The sequence below is a fragment of the Pantherophis guttatus genome, chromosome 3, assembly GCF_059756535.1.
Source record: "Pantherophis guttatus breed Tessera chromosome 3, ASM5975653v1, whole genome shotgun sequence".
NCBI lineage: Eukaryota > Metazoa > Chordata > Lepidosauria > Squamata > Colubridae > Pantherophis > Pantherophis guttatus.
In genome coordinates this window covers 102,171,121-102,196,103 of record NC_142065.1, presented here as the reverse complement: position 1 = coordinate 102,196,103, position 24,983 = coordinate 102,171,121, and the positions used below count along the sequence as shown (strand labels likewise).

The following is a 24,983-nucleotide window of genomic DNA, read 5'->3' as shown; positions in this document are numbered from 1 at the left end:
GTGTTTTTTTTGTTTGTTTGTTTTTTTTAATTTGATTTATATGCCGCCCTTCTCCGGAGACTCAGGGCGGCTTACAATGCGTTAAGCAATAGCCTTCATTCTTTTGTATATTTTATATAAAGTCAGCTTATTGCCCCCACAAACTGGGTCCTCATTTCACCTACCTTAGAAAGGATGGAAGGCTGAGTCAACCTTGAGCCTGGAGAGATTCGAACCAGCAGAAATTGCAGGCAGCTGTGTTAATAACAGGGTGCGCTAAACCACTGTACTATCAAGGATGTTTTTAAAAAGAATAAATAATTTGGACAGGAGATAAATGGGATTTTGAAATGCTCTTCCAAATTTAGAGGCTGATAAATAGTATGGCAATGCCTTTAAATTACTTTAGGAAAGGAGAAATTTTCCAATTGTTTCCCAAGGGAATTATCTGCCATGAAACATTATTGTTAAAAGAAAAAAGAAAAAAAAAGCTCCCAGTGGGAGCAGTACTGTCACGTTTGCCCTTGAGATTTAATTGAACTCTGGGAATCCTGTGATGCTTCAGTTTTTTTGTGGGGGTGGGGGAGGGAAATGTATAAAGGGCATTCATACACAATCTTTTGCTACTTTTTCTCAACTTTTTCTAAAGTTTTCTTCTCCTTTGAGATAATTTCTAATATATGTGTGTATATTTGTAGGCGTGTGTATATATATACATAGGCATTTCATCAAACAGATTTAAAAGAAAAAAGAATTTTGTTGCCCAGCATTATGAGAAGATATTGTAATTGTAATTATTAATAATAGTTGATGCTATAATAATTAACAATCACAATTATAATATTTTCTCATAATATTTCATGTATTGTCATCGTTGTCCCCCCCCCCTTTTTTTTTCTGGCGCTCTGTTTTCCAGCATCCTTACATAATTTGGAGTTTCTCAGCTAGACGGCTTGCCAGAGGACGTGAGGAGTTGAGCAGAGGCTGAAAAAAAGAGGAATACTTTCCCATGTTTGATAGACTGAAAAAAAACCCTCTTTGCTTCAGAAAGCAATTTGGAGACGTCAGAGGGCAGAATAAGAGGCTGGAAGTAGGAGATCCGATACGGACCCCTGGCTGACTTCCCATCCTCGGTTTATTCTGGGATTATATAAAAAAAACATTTTAAGAAAAAAGAGCTTGACTCCTGGGAACTTGTTTCATTAGTCTCTTTTTTTCTCGCAGCTTTTGAAAGCTAGTCTTCTCTCTCCCCCCCCCACCCCCCAATCCTAATCTTCTCCCTGCTGGATGAGACTGCATATTTTGCATATATGCCTTCATCTAATTGAAAGAGGATTCTGTAGGATGGGTTCTCATTAACATGCAAGAAGCCATCAGTGAATTATGAGTGATGAGAATCATGTCATCTGTCCCGTATTATAACAATTATTATAATTATAACCGAATAACAGAGTTGGAAGTCTTCTTGGAGGTCTTCTAGTCCAAGCCCTTCCTCAAGGAGGAAACCTTATACCATTTAACATATAACAATTATTAGATACAACAAGGAAAAGTGGAGAATAGGATGTATTGTATGGGTTTGAATAGTTGCTATACCTTTTCTTTGATGCTGGGCCAGAATAATCAGTCCTATGATTTTTGTAAACCTCAGGGGGCAACAGTGACTTAGAATTTTGGATTAACCTTTGGGCTGATGATAAAATCTCAAGTTTACTAAAATTAGCAGAAACAGGATGTAGCGAGGTTCCCATACAATCTCTCCCTCTCTCCCTTTCTCTCTCTCCCTCCCCTCCTCTCTCTCCCTCTCTCCCCCACTCCCTCCCTCCCCCTCTCTCCCTCCCCTTCTCTCCCCCTTTCTCTTTCTCTAAAAAAAAAGGATTGGCCAACCATTCAATCTATGGTTTCGCTGTTCCAGTCAAACTCTGAGGAAGAAGACTTTGACTGGAGAATAATTGCTCCCAAAAGTTTGTTCCTCTGTCCCTGGAATGTGATTGCAGTAACTGAAGCTCTATTTGAAGCTCCAAAAAATTTAAGTTGATGTCTGCAAAGGACAGAAATGGCCACCATCATCATGTATTTATTGTAAGACAATCACTCTTGACATTTGTCCACTGTGCTGGAGAAAATAAATCTAACAAACAAAATGAAGGGTGCATCCTTTTTCCTCCTTATCTTTTTGGACGTTTTCGGGACCAAATCCAGCTTCTTTCTTTGTCTAATTCCATTGGGCACAAATTAACCCACCCTACCTTCAAAGGCCCTGCAATCCTATCTAAATCAAAGGATAGAAGCCTTGCTCACAGTTCATAGTACAAGGCAGCCTCTACAAGGGAACTGCAATGTAGAAAATCCATCCTCAATCAGGGAAACTTTCCTGACGATTCTCTCTCTGTTAGCATGAACTCCTGCAACTCTTGAAAGGGTCCTTTTGCCAAGCAGTAGAAACAACCTCAGGTACACAGACAAGTACCTCCCTGACTTCCTCAAACTGACCAGCAGATCAAATCCCCTAGGACTTCTTGCCTTGTAGCTTTCAACTTCTGTACAAAAAACCTTTGCTTTCCATTTATTTTCTTGTAAAAGAGGCACCCAATGATTGTTGCAATAAATATGGATACTTAGAATTGTGCTCAATCCTTCTGAATTTTCCACAGTATTCACCTTCTTGAAATGAGCCAAATATTCCCCATCTTTTTTTTTAAGCTGAGAAATGGCTTGATGAATGTATAGGCGTGATATTCTGCTTGATGAAGTCTGATAACATCTATTTTGTGCTTTAACAATGACTTTTTCAGCTTTTTATCATTCATTCAAAAATGAAATGTTGTTTTTAGTTGCCTGTCTTTCCCAAATGATCTCCTTCATTCCCAACCATCTGCCCTGTATGTGCTAGGAATGGCAAGAATAAAGAAATTGATGGAATCTGTATGGATGGGATAAGTGAAGAAAGAGAAAATCATTTTCAAGAGACAAAAATAACCTTTCTGTTAACGTGACTTCTTTAGCAAAAAGCTGAAAATACAATTTAAGAAAGCTGGAAATGATTTGGGAGGATCCTTTCTCCTCAGGTCATGCAGACATGTTTTTACTGTCCTGCTCTCTTGTCCTGTATTTCTAAACAGTTTATAGTCTGCCTTATTAAAATACCAAACTGCAGAAGTCTTTCATGAAAGATAAAAGCAGAAGGTATTTACAAAAGGACAGCAACACTTTCATAGTCACCTCAGCATTTTAGCTGGGGTGGGAACATTACCTGCCCCCAAGGCTCTCAGCAGAGATGGTGATGGAAACTAATCAAGGAGAGAACCAACCTAGAACTGAGGAGAAATTTCCTGTTAGTGAGAACAATGGATCAGTGAAACGACTTGCCTCCAGAAGTTGTGGGTGCTCCAATACTGGACGTCCATTTGTCTGAAATGTTAAAAGGTTTCCTGCTTGAGCAGGGGATTTCCCTAAAAGACCTCCAAAATCCCTTCCAACTCTGTTATTCTGTTATCTTGACCAGAGTTTCTCAATCTCAGCAATTTGAAGATGTGTGGACTTCAACTACCGTTATTCCCCAGCCAAGAATTTGAAGTCCACAAGTCTTCATGGTTGACTGGTGAATTCTGAAGTTGAAGTTCACATATCTTCAAATTGCCACGGTTGAGAAACACTGATGCAGACTGTGCAACTGTCACTCCATTAGCAGATTAAAGTTGACAATTTCCCTCACATAAACACATATTTAAAATAGCACGCCTGATTCTGTCTCTGGGGTTGTGAGCTTCTTTGCCAGTCTAAACAGCAGCCAGTGAAAAAACAGGAAGTTCCAAGGTGACTTTCATGAAGTAATCCAGGCATTCCAGGAAGGAAAAGGCAATGGTGATACAATTAGAGCACACACTTCTGCCCAGTCCCTCACATAATAAGGATAATTTTTGCAACCATGAACCTTTTCTATTCCCAAAGGATTTAGAATTCTGGAACTGTGTATGACTGAAACAGAGCAATGGATCAGTTACCCCGTCTCATATACAAGAAGCTGATTTCTTTCTCCCCAGAATGCTGAGGGGGCCTTAATAATCCTCACATTGGCCTTAATATCCATGCCTTGTCATTTCAAGTCCTTTTCTTCTCAGCTATTGGAGCTGAGCTAAAAGAAATTTATTTGAGGCTGCAAAGGCAAAGACAACTTAGCTGCTCATTTCTGTAGGCCTGGTTTTGATTTAAAAATGAAGTCTCTCCCCCCTTTAAATGTGATTTGGCATTTTTAATTAATCAGTTATTTAAAACAAAAACAACAACCAAAGCCCTGCGATTGGTATTTGACTGTATCTTTTTTTAGAGTGTTCCTTTTTTTAAACCTGGCAACTGCATAGAAAAGTTTAAAAATTTGGGTTCAGAAAAACTGGAGGCTACTAGGAATGTCCAGCATTGCCAAGTTGAACAGGAAGGATGAGAAAAGGGGAAATCTCCCTGCAGCAAAGCCAAACAATTCCAATCAGGATTTTTCTCAATGTCAGTAAATTGTCGTCAGGCTGTGGATTTGAGGATAGATTCATCCCACTATGACCCGGAAAAAACACAGCTAGCCTTGAAGAGATGTAGCGTGAGCTATACTGTTTTTTTTATGCCTATCCCAGCAACTTGTCGAAAGAAATCTTCATTTGTTTGGCCAAATATATTCTCAACAACCGGACAAGGAAAACAAGTTTGTTCTATCTCTCTGCCATTTCAGCTCTCCTCCCTTCCTTTCTAGGAGCAATTCCCTTTCTATTTTCCTCCCACTTTTGAGATTTAGTATCTAAAGTAAGAGACTTCACATCAATGATATGGCCACAGGGAAGATAACAACTCACAGCAAAGGAGAATAGATTCACTGTGACAAATTCATCTCAATGTCAGAAATATCAGATTATAACTAGTATATATGAAATGGTCTTTATTAGTCAATTGCTGCAGATAGAGCTTTGTTATTATTTCAAACCTAATAATCTTTACTCATGCTGTGCTTAGCAAAGAGAAGGGACTTCAAAGTCCAGCAGTTTTGTCAGGAACTGCTATTCTTTGTGCACTCATATTTTACAGAGTATTTTGTGCTCCCATATTTTTTCATATTTTTAAAAAAAATAATGAAACGTAACTGTAGTGGTAACCTGCTTAAATGTATGCTTAAAAATGGCACAAAACTTTTGAAGCTTTTAAATATCTGTGACCTTTAATTAAAATTGTTCTATTTATGAATGTAACCCATTTCCTATTGAGCACAGGTAGACAATTAGCACAGAAGAGCTAATTATGTGTCAATGTAATCACCAGGAATCAAACTTGATTTTATCATTTTTTTAAAAAGCTATTAATAGCTCCAACATCTATTTCTGTTCCAACATGGAAAACGGGCTTTGTTATTGCTTTCCATTCATTGTTACTGTTTCTTCATGCAATTGTTTACAGCAAAATAGTATTCCTCTATAAAAAGAAGAGGAAATTGGTAATCCTACTTCTTGTAGGAAGACAAACTGTCATTTTAATAACACCTAGAAATACTGTCCAATAATTAAAACAAATATATCAATAATCCCCACCAATTCTCAACAGGAAACACTAAGCAGGCTGAACTTGGTAGTAGAGGGGTTTTTTTTAATTAACAAAACTTGAGAACTTTTATTGAGTTTAATCTACATATGAGTAAATGTTGTAGTGGGATATTGTTCAGGACTGAATGATATAAAATCATTATACATGTGGGAACCAGTTTGATATAATGCCAATGCCAAAACAGGAGAGCATATGTTCTAGTAACTAGTTCCACTTTAGGCATGAAGTCCTTTACGTGACTTGGACCAGTTATTCTCTGAAGACGAAGGAAACCACTCTTAAACATCTTGCCAAGAAAACTGTATGGGCTGACTCAAAGGCATACACAAAATAGTCCATGAGTGGAAGCTTTCTTTATTCCATTTCCAATTAATTGAGGAAAAGCTGAGGCATTATTAAAATAAGCTGGAAGAGAAACAACCCAAATGTTGTTTTCCTGAACTGTCATTGGCAGTTTATGAAGACATCAAATGGTAAAGAAGTAATGTTTGAAATGGAGTCCCAGTGAGTTGTTTCTATTTAGAGGAAGTCTAATGCTGTAATTTTAATAATAGAAACACTAGCATAGGAAATGCTGGTGTATCTTTCAGTTTTGTCTGACCTCTTGTGTTCAAAGGGATTTTCTATTTAATATGTAGGCACTCATTTTTCAACTGATTTTTGGAATGCAAACATTTACCAAACAGGTGAAAAACTACTCCAGAGCTTGGTAAAATCACGAGAAATTGTCTCTCATTGGAATTTTTCCCTCCAAGTTCCAAACTGAGTTATATTTTAAACTCAACAGGATTATTTTTATTCAATTCAACCTAATGGTGTGTGGGTGTGTATTTATACATACACATATACATATTATTTATAATTAGAAAGATGTAAAAGGCTTAGGACTTGGCAGTCCATGTGTTTCTCCAAGAGCTGGATGACTCTCCAAAAACGTAACAGAACAAGATCAAATATGATGTTGAGAGACACACCAGCAGCAAGTATGGAGCTCAGGGTAGATCAGTTTGGAAGCTGCAGCATTGGTTCCTAGAAGAAAGTTGCCTCATCTTGGTTTCAAGAAAAAAGTGAACCATGAGAAGATGGTAGAACAGAAAAAAGTAACAGAGAGAAGAGCTCCTTATCTCATACTTTACTTCAATCTTCTCCCCAAATGACATGTTCAAGTGGACTTAAGCAAAATGATTGACAAAAGGAGAGAGAGGTATTCAAGGTAAGTAAAAAGATGGTTACTATAACTGTGTTTTTTAGGATCAGAAAAAATCATATAGAAGAGTCTTCAAAGAAATTGCAGATGACATGGTGAAATTTTAGGAAACATAGAGAAACATGGGTGACCTTGGGCCAGTTATCTGTCTCATCCCAACTCACCTTCCAGGGATGGTTATTGTGGGGAAAATAGGAGGAGGAAGATATTTGCTGCCTTATTTGTAAAAATAAAGGCAGGATACAAATAAAAAAAAATTACTGCTATGACATTACTAATGATGTATAGTAACTTCCTTCTTTAAATTTTTATGGATAGTGTTTTTTGTAATTTTCTAAAGCTGATTGCTTCCCAACAGTTCAAACCTTGAGACAATCTTTAGTTGAAATAAAGGAGGGAGTCAATAATAAGAAACTGACAAGAAACTGAATCAGAAGATTGATTCTCTAATTCAGTTATTATCAGGTCAAATAGAGATTTTTAGGAAGTGAGCGCTCCCTGTCTGATCACATGAAATCCTTTAAATCTGATGAGGCTTTCTTCACTTCTGCAGTGATGCTCTTCTTTTCAAAACAATAAAATTACTTCTGGGTTGAGCATTTCTTCCAGCCAACTCTCCTCTTCTATTTTCCAGCTACATAGAAACTGATTTTCTGAACTGTCTCTCGGGGTGATAATGGGCTCGTTAAAAGTGAATGCACTGGGATTTGATAAAAGAAATTATTGGTGCTCCTGGCCCTCCCAGACCTGTAGTCTTTGACACTGTTTAACCTGTTGGAATGAGGTGTGCATCTGAGAATACTTCTGAACTCACTTTACAATTGTGCAGCTGCACCCTTATAAAGACTGGTAATCCAGCTGCCTCTATTCTCAATAAACTCAGTTCTGGCTATAATAACACATGCCTTAGTTACAGATCTCAATATAATAACACATGCCTTAGTTACAAGTAGATGGGATTAATTCAGCATGTTCTTGTAGACAGTAAGGAAGATGACCTTGATAGAGATATGCAAAAGCTGTTGCGTAGGCAAAAGGTGCTAAAACATTTTTTTTAAGTCCACAATGTCCAGATAACATTTGGAAGCAGCTCAGACAGACATCTCCCTATTCCACAGAAGAAAGAAAGGGAGGTGCAGCACAATGAGACTTGCAAGATTCACGTCGGCCCAATGAAGTAGACTAGACAATGAAATCAACTCCACAGGTATGCTAAAACCACTTTATTGATAGTGGCTATAATAACAGAATCTTGCAAAACTTATTGTGCTACACTTCAGAAGGAGCTGCTGATATAGTTCTACAGAGGAATTATTGAGTCTGTCATCTGCACCTCCATAACTGTCTGGTTTGGTTCTGCAACCCAACAAGACAGACACAGATTTCAGAGGATAATTAGAACTGCAGAAAAAACAATTACTACCAACCTGCCTTCCTTTGAGGACCTGTATACTGCACGAGTCAAAAAGAGGGCTGTGAAAATATTTACAGACCCCTCACATCCTGGACATAAACTGTTTCAACTCCTCAAAATGACGCTATAGAGTACTGCACACCAGAACAACTAGACACAAGAACAGTTTTTTCCTGAACGCCATCACTATGCTAAACAAATAATTCCCTCAACACTGTCAAACTAGTTACTACGTCTGCATTTCTCATAGTTCCTATCACCCATCTCCTCCCACTTATGACTATATGACTAACCTTGTTGCTGGTATCCTTACGATTTATATTGACAGTTTCCTAATATGATTTGATTGCTTATTTGTTCCCTATGACTATCATTAAGTGTTGTACCTTATGATTCTTGATGAACATATCTTTTCTTTTATGTACACTGAGAGCATATGTACCAAGACAAATTCCTTGTGTGTCCAATGACACTTGGCCAATAAAAAATTCTATTCTATTCTATTCCTCCTCCTTATATTTCTGTGAATTAGTGAGGTGTCTATCTGAGTTGCTTCCGAATGTTTTCTGGCTTTCAATTTACTTTGCAAGGATACATGGTTTAGTCAAGTTGACATAACCACTTTTCCTACACAAAAATCCTCTTCTATGCTTTTCATATGTCCAATGACAAAGTATATCTATCATTTATTATTCAGATCATTGACATGCCATGATTCCCCTTTCTCATAAAATTAGTCAAAGCCATTTATAAGATCTAAAAAGCATAAAACCCATAATCATTAAAACTATTTTCAAGAAGTTTAAAGCAACCATAAATATAAAGCAAGCAGCTAATTAGTATATATATCCTTCATGTTACTAATTGGCTATTTCCTTTATTTTTATGATTACTTTAAGTTTGTTGAAAATAGTCTTAATATGTATATGATGACTGCTTAGACAAGTCTCTGCAGTTTACTTGACAAGGTTTTTGGAAGACACCTGCTTCCTAGGTCTGAGAGAAACAACTGGCTCAAAATCAGCCAGGTGGCTTTGTGCCTATGGTGAAACTAGAATTCATGTTCCTTGGTGCCTTAACTACTATACCAAACATTAAGCAAAATCAAAATCAAATATTTCTTTAAAAGAAATAAGTTAACAATCTAACTACGGTTAGCTAAGATATGTGGTAGGTTCATAAAAATTACAGCCATGTGTATAATATCAGCAAATATGTTGATATGTTGAAATAAGTGTATCAAAATAATATTTTCATGACTACCACTGGGATAATAGGTTGGTTATAAATGACACAAAGCAAGCTGATTATATGGCTTCACAGATTCAAATAAAATTATATGGAAATGGCAGATTGTAGGTTTTTCTTGCTGAACATAAATTATATTGTGCGCCATTTGAAATAAATAGCTTTTCATACTAAACAATGCTGTGGGCGGAAATCTGCAGCCTACCTTAGCGATCTGAATGCCCAATTTCCACTCATTTTAATTAACTTATTAGATACTTCTGAAAAATCCCAAAACTCCTTGTTAAGATGGGAATAAAAAGAGGGAACAAGACTCATGATGTGAGGGGACGTTCCTCTCTAGCCAATAATTAGAACATGTGGGGTTACTGTTAATTGTTGCATGACATGCCATTATGCTATAAAGTTTCCCAAAGCTTGACAACTATATTCAGGAGAAAGAAGGGTTGATTAAAATTCCCTAAGAGGTTTTATTTATTATGTCTGACCAAATAAGAGGGTGACATCTCAAAGAGAGATTTGAGATGGGTTGGGGTCAGTATGGATAGCATAGGTAGGTTGGGGCCAGAATTCACTCTTGCATCCTTTAAATACAGCTGGAAATCAATATATTATCTCTTCATTTTGCCAATTCAGAAATACTGGAATAAAGAGTGATCTGTGACAGGGAAGGTGAGACTGGAGCTCTGTTAGTCCTGGTTTTAAAATAGTTCCTCTTCCAAAACAACTTAACCACAATAACTCAGCCACAGTCAGCTGAGCTGCCAAAGAAAGATGAATCGGATCTGAGTGTGGCGAAAAAAGGAAGACCATTCTGGTTTAGGGACAAAAAGTGCTGGTTTATACTGGGGACACCCGGTTCCAGTGCACCTTCAACCATGGAAACTCACCTAATCATTTTATGTTAATCACTCTTTCTCTCTGCAGAGGAAAATTCCACACTAGCTAACCAGAGCATCCCGCAAAAAGTTGGAAATACATTCTATAAAGGCACTCAAGTCACTGTCTGTTCAATTGTCCACCTGCCTGTCCATCAGTAAGATAACTCTCCCCAAAATTAAGAGAATAGGACTAAATATGATGTTGGTGGAAACCCCGACCAAAGGAAGATCAAGTTTGAAAATGGAAAGTTGAGAGTTGCAAGGAGAAGAATTTTTTTTAAAAAATCCCTCAATGAGAGAGGTAGGGAGTCCGAATGTCCCCACCTTCTCAATTTTGATCTGTATTCTTCCTCCTTCTCCTTCCCAAACATGTGACCACTAGTCCTTGCTATAATTAAGACTTTGGAAATAATTCTATAAGCTGCATTCTGCTTCCTTTCCCTAGCTCGTTTATGTAAAAGCTAGGGCTAAGGAAATGCACATAGCACATAATATATAAACATGGTTTCCCTATCTTTTATTTTTTCATTCCTGATTTGGAATTTCTATCACTTTTTTATAGCTGTAATGGCTGTAAACTGGGGGGAAACAATCACTATGGCTGATAAAAGCTAGTTGAAATGAAATTGGCCACCTCTGCTTTAAAAAAAAAATCTGAAATACATTTTGTCACTTGAGAATAATAGCAACTGAAGTTGGTGGGGGGGAGTCACATTTATTTCCTCCTGGACTTGTCACAATCAATTTAAAACTCACCCATGTAAAGAAAATCCCCATGGTATCCAATCCACCACAGATTTTAAGAGAACTGAATCCCTCTCCTGCTGCATGTATAATTACTCAGTAATTCTTTATTAATAAACTATAGGCACATTTTTAAGCATGAAGGCAAATAATTCATGTAAAGGATAGGCTTTTCTACTTACATTTATGAGTCAGGAGAACATCAAAAGAATCTCCCCATCTGGTAGCTTCTTCTGTGGACAATCTTCTATGGAGAAAAAGGGAAAGTCAAGAGCTTCAAAAATTGCCCTAAAATATTTTTTTAAAATTCTATAAATCTGATGTATCCATATTATGTACCTGAAATAATTTGGATAATATTACAGATAGCTTATTCTGCCATATCAGGTATAGGCAGAAGATATACACTCAATAGAGTCAAGAAGCTCCAGACTCCCAATTGTTGAACAACAAGAGATCCCTACCATGACTAGCTTTTTATAAATTATAAATGAGTGGATTTCGTGGTGAATTAATTTTGATCTCAGTTCTGAATAAATTCTTGAGCTAAGCATGGTTTGCTAGGCCATCTCTCCATGAAAAACTTTTAATAACTTTGCAGGATCACCCAGCCACCCTTGAAATAAGTCTCCTCACTATTGTTATTTTGGCATAATAGTGGTTGAAGGGCTCTAGAAGATAATGGAGGACATCAGTGGGAAAATGGCATTAAAAGCATTCAGTCTCTAATGGTAAGGATAGATTGAGACTGTATTATTTCATTGGAATTTAGGTTGTGCGTGTGGAAGGGGGGACAATGATGACACATGCATTATGACATCAGTATGCAAATAACAACTTAGTTACTCCTATTGATGCAAGTACTTAATTGTAGTACTCGTATGAGAGCATTCCTACACACACATCCCATCATTTTGATACCATTTTTCCCCCCTATGTCAGTTATTGCATTTCTCCCTATCTTGGTAAATTCCTTCACCTTGCCAATTGTTTTGTTGAAAATGGTATACAGGAAGCCAGGCTTGCTATGGTGAAAGGAAATCTGTAAATATTATTTTTATCCTCACTCATGAAATCATTAAGGATTCATCTTTTTAAAGATTCCTCCTGTGTCTCCTGAAAATGGTCAATCAGTAGGTCCTTGGCAAAGAATTTTTTCTTTTTTTTTTAAAGGAGAAAGGTATCCCTCACTGAAAACAAAGGCCCCAACTTACTTCAAAGCCCGGGTTGGTTTGTCCGGAAGGATGGCTGTGAAGTCGCTGCATGAGTCTGACTTGTGAGACAGACAGCCCAGGCGAGTCCTCATCCCTCTGTTTCTGCAGTCGGTCATACACGATAGGGGAGCAAATGGGAGAGAAGGAAAAGGGATAACAATTAACACTAGTGCAAAAGAACACAAGAAGGATCTGTGCTTCCTCAGTCATGGGGTCCATTTATCTCTGTATTCTCTGTTAAATACTGGCTGGCCAGATGCTTCGTAAAAGCCCACAAGAAGAGCAAGAAAGTCATGCTGTATTGTTCATTTACTTGAAACTGGTAGAATCTGTAAACAATCCCAAAAGAGCATCTTCACCGACCTCAGCCTCACGGAAATTTAGGATCTTGAGGGACGTCAGTTGTATGACACCTTAAGCTGCAAAGCTGATATGTTTTACATGTGCTTCACAAAATCATGTTTACAGTGGTTTTTTACTTTAAGCCCTAAGACCTCATCCCTAATGCTTGCTCCAGGTTATTATTTTTTATACTATTTCTATCATTTTCTTAAAAAACTGTTTATCTATTTGATCTTTTTATTTTGTATTTTTATAACTTTTATAAATCTCCGTGGCTTTGTAAGAGTAAGAGAGAATGATGCATGCACATATATACCTTTAATGAATAAACCAACTAACCAGAAATTCCACTTAACTACCAGCTTTGTTAACCTAACACTTTCGAAAGGCACCACTTCTCGTCTCCTGGCAACAAATTCCATACATTAGTCACTGAGAAAAGGGTTTTCTTTTGTCTTTTCTAATTTATTTTACTGCCAATCAATTTCACTGAGATAATAATGCTGCAGGGATGGGCAAAAACATCTTAAAAACAATTTCAGGAAGATAGCCTTATAAGTAGGAAGATATATTTGGTGCCTTTTTTACCTTCTGGGAATGTATGGAATATATAGAAAGCCAACCCAGGCATCAAACAGAACTACTTAGGTTCGGTAAGCTGGCTATGTTATATAGCTTTGAGTTGTCTCATTCTATTTATAAAATTGATATATCACTCATTAAACGTAAAGGTTCCCCTGCCCAGTTGTGTCCAGCTCTAGGGATAGTACTCATTTCCATTTCTTAGCCAAGGGAGCCAGCGTTATCTGAAGACATTTCCATGATCATGTGGTCAGCATGACTATATGCAGAGTCACAGAATGCTGCTACCTTCCCACTGAAGCGGTACCTATTTATCTACTTGCATTTGCACGCTTTCAGACTGCTAAGTTGGCAGGAGCTGGGACAAGTAATGGGAACTCACCCCATAGTGCAGTGCTCAGGTCTCTAACCAGGGTATCAGCTTTCCAGCTGACAAGCTCAGTGTCTTTAACTGCTGACCCATCGCTCATTAGGAGCGCTACAAAACCTTCAATGGGTTAAGAGATAGGCTACTGAGGAACTAATTATAATGAAGGCAATTATAGCAATTTCTATGTGCTGTTGAGAGCAGAAAGTTCCTTATTGTAGAGATTCGTCTGACTTCTCCAATACTTGAATTGATCAGTAGAAAAGAGCAAAGGCTTTTTCTTTGTTGCTTCTCAGAGCAGATGAAATAGACCTGAACTATAGCAAGATAAATTTCAACTGAATGACAGTAACACTTTTTAAAGCAAGAATATTGGAGAATAGAATTTGACAATCAAATACATGAAGCTACACATCATCTGTTACAGATGGTCTGCCTCTGGTTATCTCTCAAATTTCTTGGCCTAAAAAAATCCCCCTCCAAGCTACTATTGCATTTTTCTAAGAAATAATTGAAGAATAGGAGAAGTCAAATCTACTTGCAAATGATACTTCTACATGTGTATATCTGCATTCTACATGTGTTCATATACCTCTCTGTACTGTTGCCTGCAGGAAACGGAAGTTCAATACTATTACTTCCAATAGAATTTTTTCTTGAAGAAAGCATTGAAGGAGAGGGAAGGAAAGTGTGCCTTGTACTATACATTGTAAAGGGTGCAAAGCATTAAAGAAAATTGGATACAGGGAAAATCAGTTGCTATCTATTCTGACTGTTAAAATAGCTGTACAGCTTTTATTAGCCTTGTGCTACAGAAATTCTATTGACAAAGAAAACCCTACTATACAACATGCAGATTCAAACTTTCATTTTTAAAGGCCAGCATGGAAGAGGAAGTGTTTTATCTGGCTTCTATAAAGTCTAAAATAAAAGTTATATTTCAGATTGGTGTTATGAGGACTGCGAAATGCTAGTAATCCATGGATTATAAGCAATGGATCCAAAGCAGCTAGTTTTATGGAAGCCAAGAGATTTATGTAATAATATCTTTTTAAAAATCATGACTTAAAAATAAGGTCATAATAGTTTGAGATTGAATGTATGTCCCTCCACTATCCCCAAGGCTTGTAGAGAAGCACTAGAAAGAATAAGTTATAGCTCAAGAGAAAACACAGAAACCTACTTTATATCTCTATTTTAAGTCACAACCAATTAAAATTTTATCAATGTTCTTTTAAATTATTTAATCATTTTAAAAACTTTAATATGGCTTCTTTTTTTTTTTTACATCTGGGAGATCCCCTTTGAAGCAGATGGAGCGCCAAAAGCTCTACAATCCAAATTAATTTTTAATTTTCAAACCCACCTCCCTCAGTTTTGGGAAATGAACCAACCTTAGAAATAACTCTATGCAACCCCAGAGAGCAAGATAAGGTTGAAAAGTTTGAGTTTTCTTTTCACTTTCCTCTTTCAAGGGAATCATGCCTACCGGGCTTAAAGCTGAATGATGTGACTATTGATTGCATCCTTATTGAGGCTGAAAGACAGGATAATAAATGTCCTGTTTTAATGAATGTGACCCAGCCACAGTTCAAGCAGAGGAGGAAAGTGAGAAGAGGCCATATGGCTTGGTTCCACTTCTCTCATAAAATCCTCAGCTCTTTGCCTTCATAAAATCAAACTTGGCAAGCAAATGCAAATGTGAAGAGTGAATAAGGGGTCATCTCCATTTCTCTCCATGAAACTGAATGTCAAAATATACACTGGTTAAAGAAGCATAAAGCTATGCATCTGTCGCTTTCTTTTGTGCTCCAGAATAATTGGGTAAGGGTTGCTTGAAAGGGATCACATTGCAGGGAAACCCAGAAGGGATTTAACACATACACACATACATAGACATGCACTCATATAGACAAGCCTCAAATTTTCCTCCCCTTATAGACAGTAATAAAAATATATAGAAAAAATCTTCTGGAGTTCCTATATCCTATATCAGGGAAAGGGAAACTATGACAACAAAAACAGTGGACAAGTAAGCTCGGTTCAGTGATGGGTTCTAACCGGCTTTACTATCGGTTCTCTTTGTGCGCGTGCTCCACACGCGATTGCCTCTTCGGTTTACTTCGCTCGCATGTGCGCCAAACTTGCTCTTTGCGCAAGCGCATTACGAATCTGCCCAGCTGAGTGCGGCAATCCGCTCTGCCGCACCTCTCAGCTGGGCGAAAAAAGAAGAAATATAAGGTCAGAATAACGTGGGGGCGGGCGGGAGGGCCCAGCTCCCAAAGAAAGAGAACCGGTTCAGCCGAACCAGGAGGAACCCATCACTGGCTCGGGTGTTTGATTAGCTATAATGTTCCAGTTGTATGTGGATGAGCATAGCTTCTCAGAACCTATCCTGGCTTCCTCTCCAGGAACAAAGAAGAGGAAGTTCATATAGGCCAGTGATGGCGAATCTTTTTGGCACAGAATGTTGAAAAGGGAGCACACGTGGCACCAAGCGCCGAAAAGGGAGCACTTCGCACACGTGTGTGCTTGTCAGGGTTGCAATTAGGAAGAGGAGCTGCCCAGGGGGCATCTGCGGGCTGGATAACTTTTGGTTTCCGGTGCATGCATGCACGCTGGCAAGCAAGTCTTCCAGTTCCTGCCATGCATGCGCACATGCCAATCAGCTGGCTGGCGCACATGCTCACACCAGGAAAACAGAAGACCAGCTCTTCCGGTTTCTCACACTGCCGCACAAAGGCCAGCTGATCGTTACGTGCGCATGCGCACCAGAAACCTGGAAGAGGAACGGGTGACGCTACGTGTGCCAGGTGACACGCATGTCATAGATTTGCCATCATGAATATAGGCTACTTTTCTAGGAAACTGGGTTTTTTGTTGTTATTGAGGAATTCTCATACGTTTTTCAATGATCCTCTCAAAAGACCTTGGAAACTATAGCCTCAAACTGTATCAGCTCTGAAAGATGCCAGATCTCTACAGACCTTTATCTCCTTCTCTTGACTCTCTCCTAGCCTCAAAGGATCTTTTTCTGTTAATTTCATTCTGAAACAGCCTACAAGAGCTTTGTATCACTGCACAGTTAAATATAAAATGACATTTCTCCATGCCATATGGGAAGCTTCTGCAGAAAGCTTTGGCACTGTCTCTGAGATAATTTCACTGTGCCCACATCTCCCTTCTGTTATAAGCATTCTTGGCTAGTTTCTATTTATTGAATATTTTAATGTAATTTTAGAGCAAATCTAAATGTTGCTGAATAAACTAATTATCTGGCTGAAGCCATACAGCCCGCTCCATAGCATTTAGTTCCGTCAAAACAATAGAAATAGCTTTAGCATACCTGTATTTCATCAAATCAGATTTTAGTAGCTAGCAGCCAAATAAATGTACAGAACAGTCACATTCCTTTGTTTAACTATGATAACTGTTTTTTCTCCATCATGAAAGCTTATTGTTAGGGTTGTTATGCATTTTGAAAATGATTTAGCTGGCCTTCCATCCAATAGTATTCACTCAACAATTAATTTACATTTAAATACATTTGCACATTGTCAGGTGATCAATCTTTTTGTAATACTGAAAAATTTATAAGATTATTTAAAAATTGGAAAGGGGGGAAGCTATGACATCAATTTCGTATCACCAAAATGGCTTCATAAAGCAGGAACAAGTGAATGTTTACTTCAAAGCAGCATCAGTTAAAATCCATTTTCATCCTTGAAAAGTGTAGCTTTAGTCTACCCAGGTATTAGCTTTTAAGAATTCATCCCTCTGCATTGTCTGCAGATGGATGACAAGTCTGTTCTTTTCTTGCTGGCAAAAAGTATCCTTCAAACTAATACAAGCATTGGCATAATTGCACACCAAGTCACAAATAACAGAATAAGAAGAACCATCCCGAGCACATTATATTGTATTTACCAGCCAAAAAGATGGATAAGTTCTAATTCAGTTGTCATCACAGTATGATCTGTTCATTTAACAAAAAAAGCAGATGTGTCAATTAATTAATTATATACATATCCTGCTTTTTCTTTAATAAGCTCATGAGCCCCCAATTTCTGCTTAAAGAACTCTATGAGGTAAGCTAATCAGAGTGAGTGAATCGGGTTTTGAACCCCAGTTTCCTTAGTCCTACTTTAGCATAGTGATGACCCAAGCAGGACATACCCTTTATACAAAGAACTGCTTAATATCCTAGTCTAAAGAGGTCACCAAAGGACAAGGTTACACTAAAGCCGGCAAGTCAGTAAAACAAATCCTGGGTGACTCTTATGGAAAAGTACCTAGCAGAGATTTATTCAAATCCTTGGGTTGCCCTTAATTTGATGCTTTCAATATACAGTTTTCCACCCACCACTTTTGTAGGTAAAATACTGGGAAAAGCTCAGAATCACTTATTTAAAACAAATGACATGCAATACTGCAATGCTGGTTAAATTCCTTTGGGGTCAGAGCTGAAGGAACTGAAGGAGGCAATGATAATATGCAGAGAGCTGAGCAAAAATGTAGGAAGCCTCATCTTGGATGGTTATAATATCCAAGACAGAGAAACAGGAGATCAAAATGTGTGAAGTGGAAAGGGGAAAGAACAGTTGGGGGACAGAGAGTATTCTCATTAATTTACTACTTCATTCCAAAAGCAAATGATAGTTGAGCTGGCCCTACTTGTGAAGTTCTGTTATGTAATGAAATGCCACATCACAGAGATGTCCAAGCTCAAGTTTGTCTTCTTGATGTACTAATATTCCATTATATTTACAGAAACAATTCTCCCACCTGCAGTCTAAAGTGTACTGTTCTTCTGTTTTCCCAGCCTATGAGAACTTTACCCTTTTTCTTGTCTCTCTGTGGATAGTCCAGAGTTGAATGTAGGGGGTGGGAGAATAAAAAAACATGATCTTTGGAAGTTGACCTTTGGAGCATCATGTTAAATTTCACAAATGTGGAACTTGTGTGAATGAGTGAAAATTGGGTAATTATGCTTGAGAAAGATAAAAATAGTCTAAATCGGTGTATTTCTTAACTATTACAGTTCTGTCAACAGCAGTTTTACTTTATTGTGTTCATATGATTCCCTTCTAAGAATGGCCTTTATATATATATTCCAGAATTCGAAATCTCAGGGCAGAAAGATTACTGTGGGTTTTGATTATTTAAAACAATGATCATCATCCAGTGATAAAACGTTCCACAAATAGAATTCAGTAATATGGCAGGACACAATTCAATTATTAAAATTTGAATTAAGTCTTTAAAATTATTGTGAACATAAAAAACAAACAAACCTCCAGATTAGGTGTTCTTTTTGGAGCAGTGAGTATGTGATCTGAAACCGGGGAAGCTCGTGATGTCTCCCTGGTCACGGTAAGATCATGTCCTAATTTCCATGGAATTTTCTAGTGACATTATTCACTGCAGAGAGGCTGGATCCATTAGATGGTCTGCTTCCAGTGTCCGGTGGACCCAGATAACTTTCAGAAAGAATTAGAGCTATCCCTGTTGGTCTGCTGTGTGGTCTATCCAAGCCTTGGTTGCTACTTGGAGTAAGAGTGCAACTGATGCATTGGATTGTATCACATCCATGCAACCTTCCCCTCTTGAGGAGCCACTCATGTCATTTCCCATGATTCACAAAGGAGTAGAGGGAGACAAAATGAGAAATGTCTAGACCACCATTAGCACTTAACAAAAGAAGAACTCAACCAAACATGAGTCAAAGCTATTATTAAGCCCTAAAATAAGAGTGCAAAGTCTCAAAACAACTTAATTCTTACTGTGTCCATAGATTGCTGCCCTGTAGCCCTCTTTTGGGTGACAGAAGCCCTCTTGGGTAAAAGGGGCTTGGGGAATCTTGCAGGGGCATACAAAGGTGTTTGCTCAGCATTTATTGGACAAGTTGTTTGGATTTGCTTATAGTTGGATGCCAAGCTTGTTGCAGGTCCAGAGGACATGCCTGGGAAGGAGTCTTGCCCAATTACCGGTACCTGGGAGCAGTTTGAACCTGTTGGATATGAGAAAGTAACAAGGCCCTTAGGACTGTGAGTTCATTCACCTCCTCTTTAGATCTATGCCCCTCCTGGCCTGCTAAAGTGACCCAGGGGCAGGAGTGAAATCCAGCAGGTTCTGACAGGTTCTGGAGAACCGGTAGTGGAAATTTTGAGTAGTTTAGAGAACCGGAAAATATCACCTCTACCCCAGAGTGGGGTAGGAATGGAGATTTTGCAATATCCTTCCCCCAGGAGTGGGGACGGAATGGGGATTTTGTAGTATCCTTCCCCTGCCACACCCACCAAGCCACGCCTACAGAACAGTAGTAAAAAAAAATTGGATTTCACCACTGGTAGCCATAGAAAGTTAATGAATAAGTAACAAATTTTTGTAAGCATGTTGGGACTTTTTTAAAAAATGGGGCTTTTTTTTTATCTTGCTGAAACCCAAAGTCTTTCAGCAGTTGCTGTAATTTAAAATACAAAATACTAACAATTATTGATTTAAAATCAGTAACAAAATTGCAAAGGAAGCTAACAATTCTTAACTTGGTAAATACAGTTTTCCATTGGAAGTAAGCACAGAATTTCATTGTAGTTGTTCACAGGATTGCTCCCACAGAAGGTGCTATTTTTGCTATTCTTCTGTCAATAAGTTTAAGCTACAGGAAGATAGGTTACAAGAAAGCAAAACTATTGAACAGAAGAGGAAATCTCAATAATCCCAGATCTTCGCATTTTCCGACGTGCCCTGAAGACCTTTCTGTTTCAACAAGCAGGGCTAGCATAAACATCTAAATTCTATGCCAAGGTCTTAGCAGATACACTAAGTTGACTCAATTTATTATTTACTGTTTATAAAAAAAAAATTATTATATGTATATGAAATCTTATTCTGTTCACCACCCTGAGTCCTTCGGGAGAAGGGCGGTATAGAAATTCAATAAAATAATAATAATAATAATAATAATAATAATAATAATAATAATAATTAATAATAATTAATAATAATTAATAATAATAATTAAGGGTCAGACTGATTTAAGGAGGGCAAGCTACCGTTTCTTTACATCAAGACTGGAGTTCTTCTAAAGATGCTAAGGAAAAGTTGGCACTGAAACTGACCTGTCAAAGAAAGAATGGGAGGAGCGGGACTGGATGTGGTGTTAAAGTATTTCTACCTCTTAAATTATTTCAAATATTCATAGGCAGATTTTTCAAGCAAGGAGTAAAACTGAGCATGTATAGAAACAACAAGGCAATATATTGGGTGTGAATGTTGACAAAGACATTTGTCAAAAGGCATTAAGAGTAAAGAAAATGCAATTGCTGAAAGAATAATTGCTGGAAGTAAACTGATGAAAGTCACAGTAGTAGCTAATGGCAGAGGGTGCAATTATGTGTTATCTTTGCAAATTCAGATTTCCAACCATGTGCTGGCAAAAGAAGGAAAGATAGAGGCCTCAGAGACTTCCATTATTCTCTCTCTTGCAAATATCCTCATAGTTTGTAAGAACATTTGTCTCCAGCCGATCCTGAAGTAGAAATACCCTCCCTGGAAGAGAAGGAGGCGCTTCATTGGGGCATTTGCAGAGCTAAACAGACAGGTGGGGAAAGCTTAATCCTACCCACACCTGCTTATTTTCTCCCAGTCTCTCCGCAAGGACTTTTTCTAGTGCAATCAAGTCTATTTCAAGTTTCTCAATGCTGTTGAGAAGAATAGCACATCGTGGGTGATCTGGTGCATGAATATCAATTGCTCACATTCTCTGCAATGGAAAGGATAGCTAAAGAATTTCACATATCCAGTCTGGAAGAGGCTGGGCTACATACTGACTTGGTTTGGTCCCGAAAGACTTCCTCCATGTCCAGCGGTGGGTTTCCAATATTCTTACCACCGGTTTGCCCCACGCGCGCGCCTTCCACGCATGAACTTTGCTCATGCGAGCACCTTCTGCGCATGCGCCCGGCTTCAAAAATGTGGCTAAATACCAGCTGAATACCACCTCTGTCCATGTTTCTCTTTAGTTCTCATCCAGCAGGTCCACCCTAAAGACATTTAGTGGCCTGAGGCAAGGGAGATGGTTCCTCCTTCCTGTTCTATGTACAAAATGCAACCAGTTTGACAATTGAATCCTTTTTCAACATTGGCATCTTCCACTATGTCTGGGAAAAAAATTAAAAACTTAGGGTAGACTGCAAAGCACACCCAGTTCTGTGTTCCAACACTGCTGTGTCAATCTGTGCCTCTCAGGCAACATTTACCACTTCAGATGGCCATCTCATTCTGCCCAATATAAAGCTGGCCCTCTGACACAAGAGGCCTCCTGGTAACAACCTGGTCTTTCTCAAGAGGTTATATAGGTAAGTCAAGTGGGGTGGAATCATCAACCAGATATATATGCAGATCTTTTTACATTGTATAATGTTGAATATTGCTTGCCATCAAATCATATCTATCCAAAATGTAAATGCAGTCCCAAGAGCAGAACTCTTGCTTTTCTTTGTATGTGCTCAGAAATAATGTCTTGGTTTGTTTTTTTTAAAAAAAAAAAACAAATCAAGAATTGAGCTAATGTTGCAGACAGGAATGACAGACTGAGATTCTGAAAAAAAGGGGGGGGAGAACATTGCAGACATTTTTTAAAGGTGAATAAATAGTATCTCTCAGCTGCAGTTGCTTATCTGTAGCTGAGGGCCAGTAATAAAGAAGGCAGATACAGAGACAAATTAAGATAAAAGAAATCCCTGGCTTAAATCTCACCTTGGGTTCAAAACCACCAGCAACTGTAGACAAGCTGTGCTTCCTGTAAAAGCAATGTGGGGAATCTATCGCTGGCCTATCTTTGAGGGTTAGCTTGTTGAGAATTATTGGTGGAGCACATATGAAGTACTTCAAAATGGCACAGAGTTATTACTGGTGAGCTGTTGTGAATGGAACAATATATTGTCTTGTTAGTTGTATCCAATTTATAATGGATGCGGTTACTCTGTATTTTTAGCATCTTTTTACTAGAAAGATCCCACAATCTGCCTCTCTTGCTGCTCCAAGAGGAAAACAAAGGAGGCTAAAAAAACAAAAAAACATGGACAGCAGAGAAGTAAAGAGATGGGTTTTCAAGGCATTCAAAAAAAAAAAAAAATCTACAGTGGGTTCCCAGTGGTTAATTCCAACATCCATTAAAAATCTGATTAAATTAAAATACACCCATGCACACACACAGAAGCTCATTCCATTTAACCTAATGGGGCAGAGCATTACTGGCCAGCAAATGGATTTCTTTAAATCCCCATCCCAACTCCCTGGCTCGGCTTTAGCTGAAATCAATCCCTGCAGTTTCGGAAGTCCCTTTGAAAGCCTTCATGAACACAAACCCAGCTCCACACACCTTAACCATTTGGAGCATCTAATGCTGCTTCCTGGATTCCACTGTCAGTGAGAAAAACTGGCTTGACTCCTCGCCCTCCATTTGTTGCTCCAATGCCTGACCAAGAATTTGACCTTCCCTGTCACGCTGGTTTTGGATTTGGGGGGTGGCTGGGAAGAGAGACAACCTCGGTCTTCTCTCTGCAGTATCAGCTTGCAAACATTTCAAACTTTTGCTGAGGTGTCATTTGATCTCATTTCACTAAGTGGGGAGGGGGTGGAGGGGGGAACTCTTCTGATGCTTCATACCATCCATATTAATTTCCATTCATCTTTTTCTCTGCTAAACCGTGCCTTATTCGCTAGGGTTCAGGTGAACAATCTCCAGATTTTGTATTATTTCCTCTCTTTTTTTTCTTTCTCTCTCCAGCTCCTCCTGGATTCTAGAAGGATTTTGATCTTTTTTCTGATTTCTCAGGTACTGCAGGAATATGCTAAAACCTGGATGAAATCTCTTTCTGCTCCATATAGCTCATTCTGTCACCATTCATAAAACAACAAGAAGGACAATGGAAGAGGGCACTTCAACTTTGCTTGGGCCCCACCCCTCTGACCTGTCCTTCCCTCAAGAGAAGCACCAGCTTTCCTCATGGTAGTAAACAGAATAGGTGCAGGGAGAAACCTTTCCAGTGAATCCCAGGTACAGATTTTGAGGTCAGAGGAATGAAAAGGAGAGTGAGAGCTGCCGGTATTTTCCCATTGACTGAGACCAAGTTGTTTAACATTTAGTCACCCACCATATTAAATTCAGAAGGAATTGCTCTGTACAGAAAGAAGCATGAAGAATAAAATGATGTAACAAACATTCCTGCAGAGGGGGGGGAAATAAAGATAGGAGAACCTATCAAAGGCTGATACATAGGGACAGCAAACAATTCAATAAGGATCAGCATCTCAGACAGACAAATAAACAGATGAAGAGGAAAAGATACTCACTGCCTTTGACCTGCCCTGCTCCGGAGATCTTTGCCAAGCGTGTGATCAGACAGGCTCTAAGGAAGAGAATAGAGCAATCTCTTAAGCAGGGGCAAAAGCCACAGAGAGAGACAGACACACCTCCCAGTTTCCCCCCCTCCCAGTATTCCCCCTGAGCAATAGCTCAGCTGAAAGCTCTGATCATCCCGTCTGCATATCACATCCACGAAACCCTAAAGCAATCTAACTGAGCAGGCTTGAGGTCCGGCACTGCAGAGCCAGCTCACATGTTTCCTGGGTGGGATTCGAGAAGTGTCCACCTGATCAGAGCTTTTGGAAGCATCTTCTTTCATCTTGCTCTTTTTTTCTCCACCTGATGGCAAATCTCTTTTGATTCTGCTTAAATGAAGGCTTGGCTCGGAATATTCAATAAATGCCTGACAAACATTTGCAGACTGAAGCGGATTCAGGCTGAAGTTCTCTTCTCCCATAAGCATTCCATGCAATCGTTATCCCAGTCATTAGAATAAAGCATCTTCTTGCCGTGTTTAATGTAAGTCCTTGGTGGATTTAGGGTAAGATGGGAGATCCATGGAGATTCTAGGCTGGAGCCAAGACGAGAAGAATAACATCACTGAGCTTACTTAAACAGCAGCAATGCCAGGAAAGTCAAATTGCATCTATTAAATCACAATGAAGGTCTCTCATTGGGTGCAGCTATGTGATAAATGCATAGCCAGTTCTTTATAAAAGGTAAACTGAAGAGAAATGTGTGAATTCCTCCCCACTTCAGCTTGGTGTTATCTCACATTTCCTCATGCTTCCTCTCACCTGAATACCATCATCAATCCAGATCTTCTGCCAACTTACGTGCACCTATTTCTCTTCTTTTTAAAAAAAAATATATGAGGAGACGGGAAAGAATTTTGATGATGACTCTTTGCAGTAAAATAATTTCCCAAGGTTTAGCCTTTTTACAAGACTTTTCAGTTGGCTACACTCACCCTACCTACAGTTTGCTGGGTTATTCATTATTTATTTCTGCAATTTATAGTAACTCGGTTCTGAGCAGGCTGTGAACACTTAA

General features: G+C 38.6%; 1 protein-coding gene and 1 long non-coding RNA gene across 6 annotated transcripts in view; one reads left to right on the top strand and one right to left on the bottom strand.

Annotated features, from left to right (window-relative positions):
- The window catches only part of LOC117661128 (uncharacterized), a 52,962-nt gene extending 50,254 nt beyond the window's left edge, over positions 1 to 2,708 (top strand). The window contains exon 5 of the long non-coding RNA XR_004589886.2: positions 896 to 2,708. This is a non-coding gene — a long non-coding RNA (uncharacterized LOC117661128). The remainder of the gene's footprint in view (positions 1 to 895) is intronic.
- RGS8 (regulator of G protein signaling 8) overlaps positions 1 to 24,717 on the bottom strand; it is a 35,723-nt gene extending 11,006 nt beyond the window's left edge. The window contains exons 1-4 of one of the 5 annotated variants that reach the window (XM_034409652.3): positions 24,184 to 24,717; positions 23,918 to 23,973; positions 12,268 to 12,369; positions 11,236 to 11,300 (exon numbers count right to left, since the gene is read on the bottom strand). In XM_034409652.3, coding sequence (XP_034265543.1) covers positions 11,236 to 11,300; positions 12,268 to 12,369; positions 23,918 to 23,973; positions 24,184 to 24,393 — 433 coding nt within the window. In that variant the 5' untranslated portion in view covers positions 24,394 to 24,717. Of the gene's footprint in view, positions 1 to 11,235; positions 11,301 to 12,267; positions 12,398 to 23,917; positions 24,139 to 24,183 lie in introns of those variants that run through there. The other 4 variants (XM_034409653.3, XM_034409654.3, XM_034409655.3 and 1 more) reach the window with 4 other exon arrangements.
- Between the last annotated feature and the right edge of the window lie 266 nt (positions 24,718 to 24,983).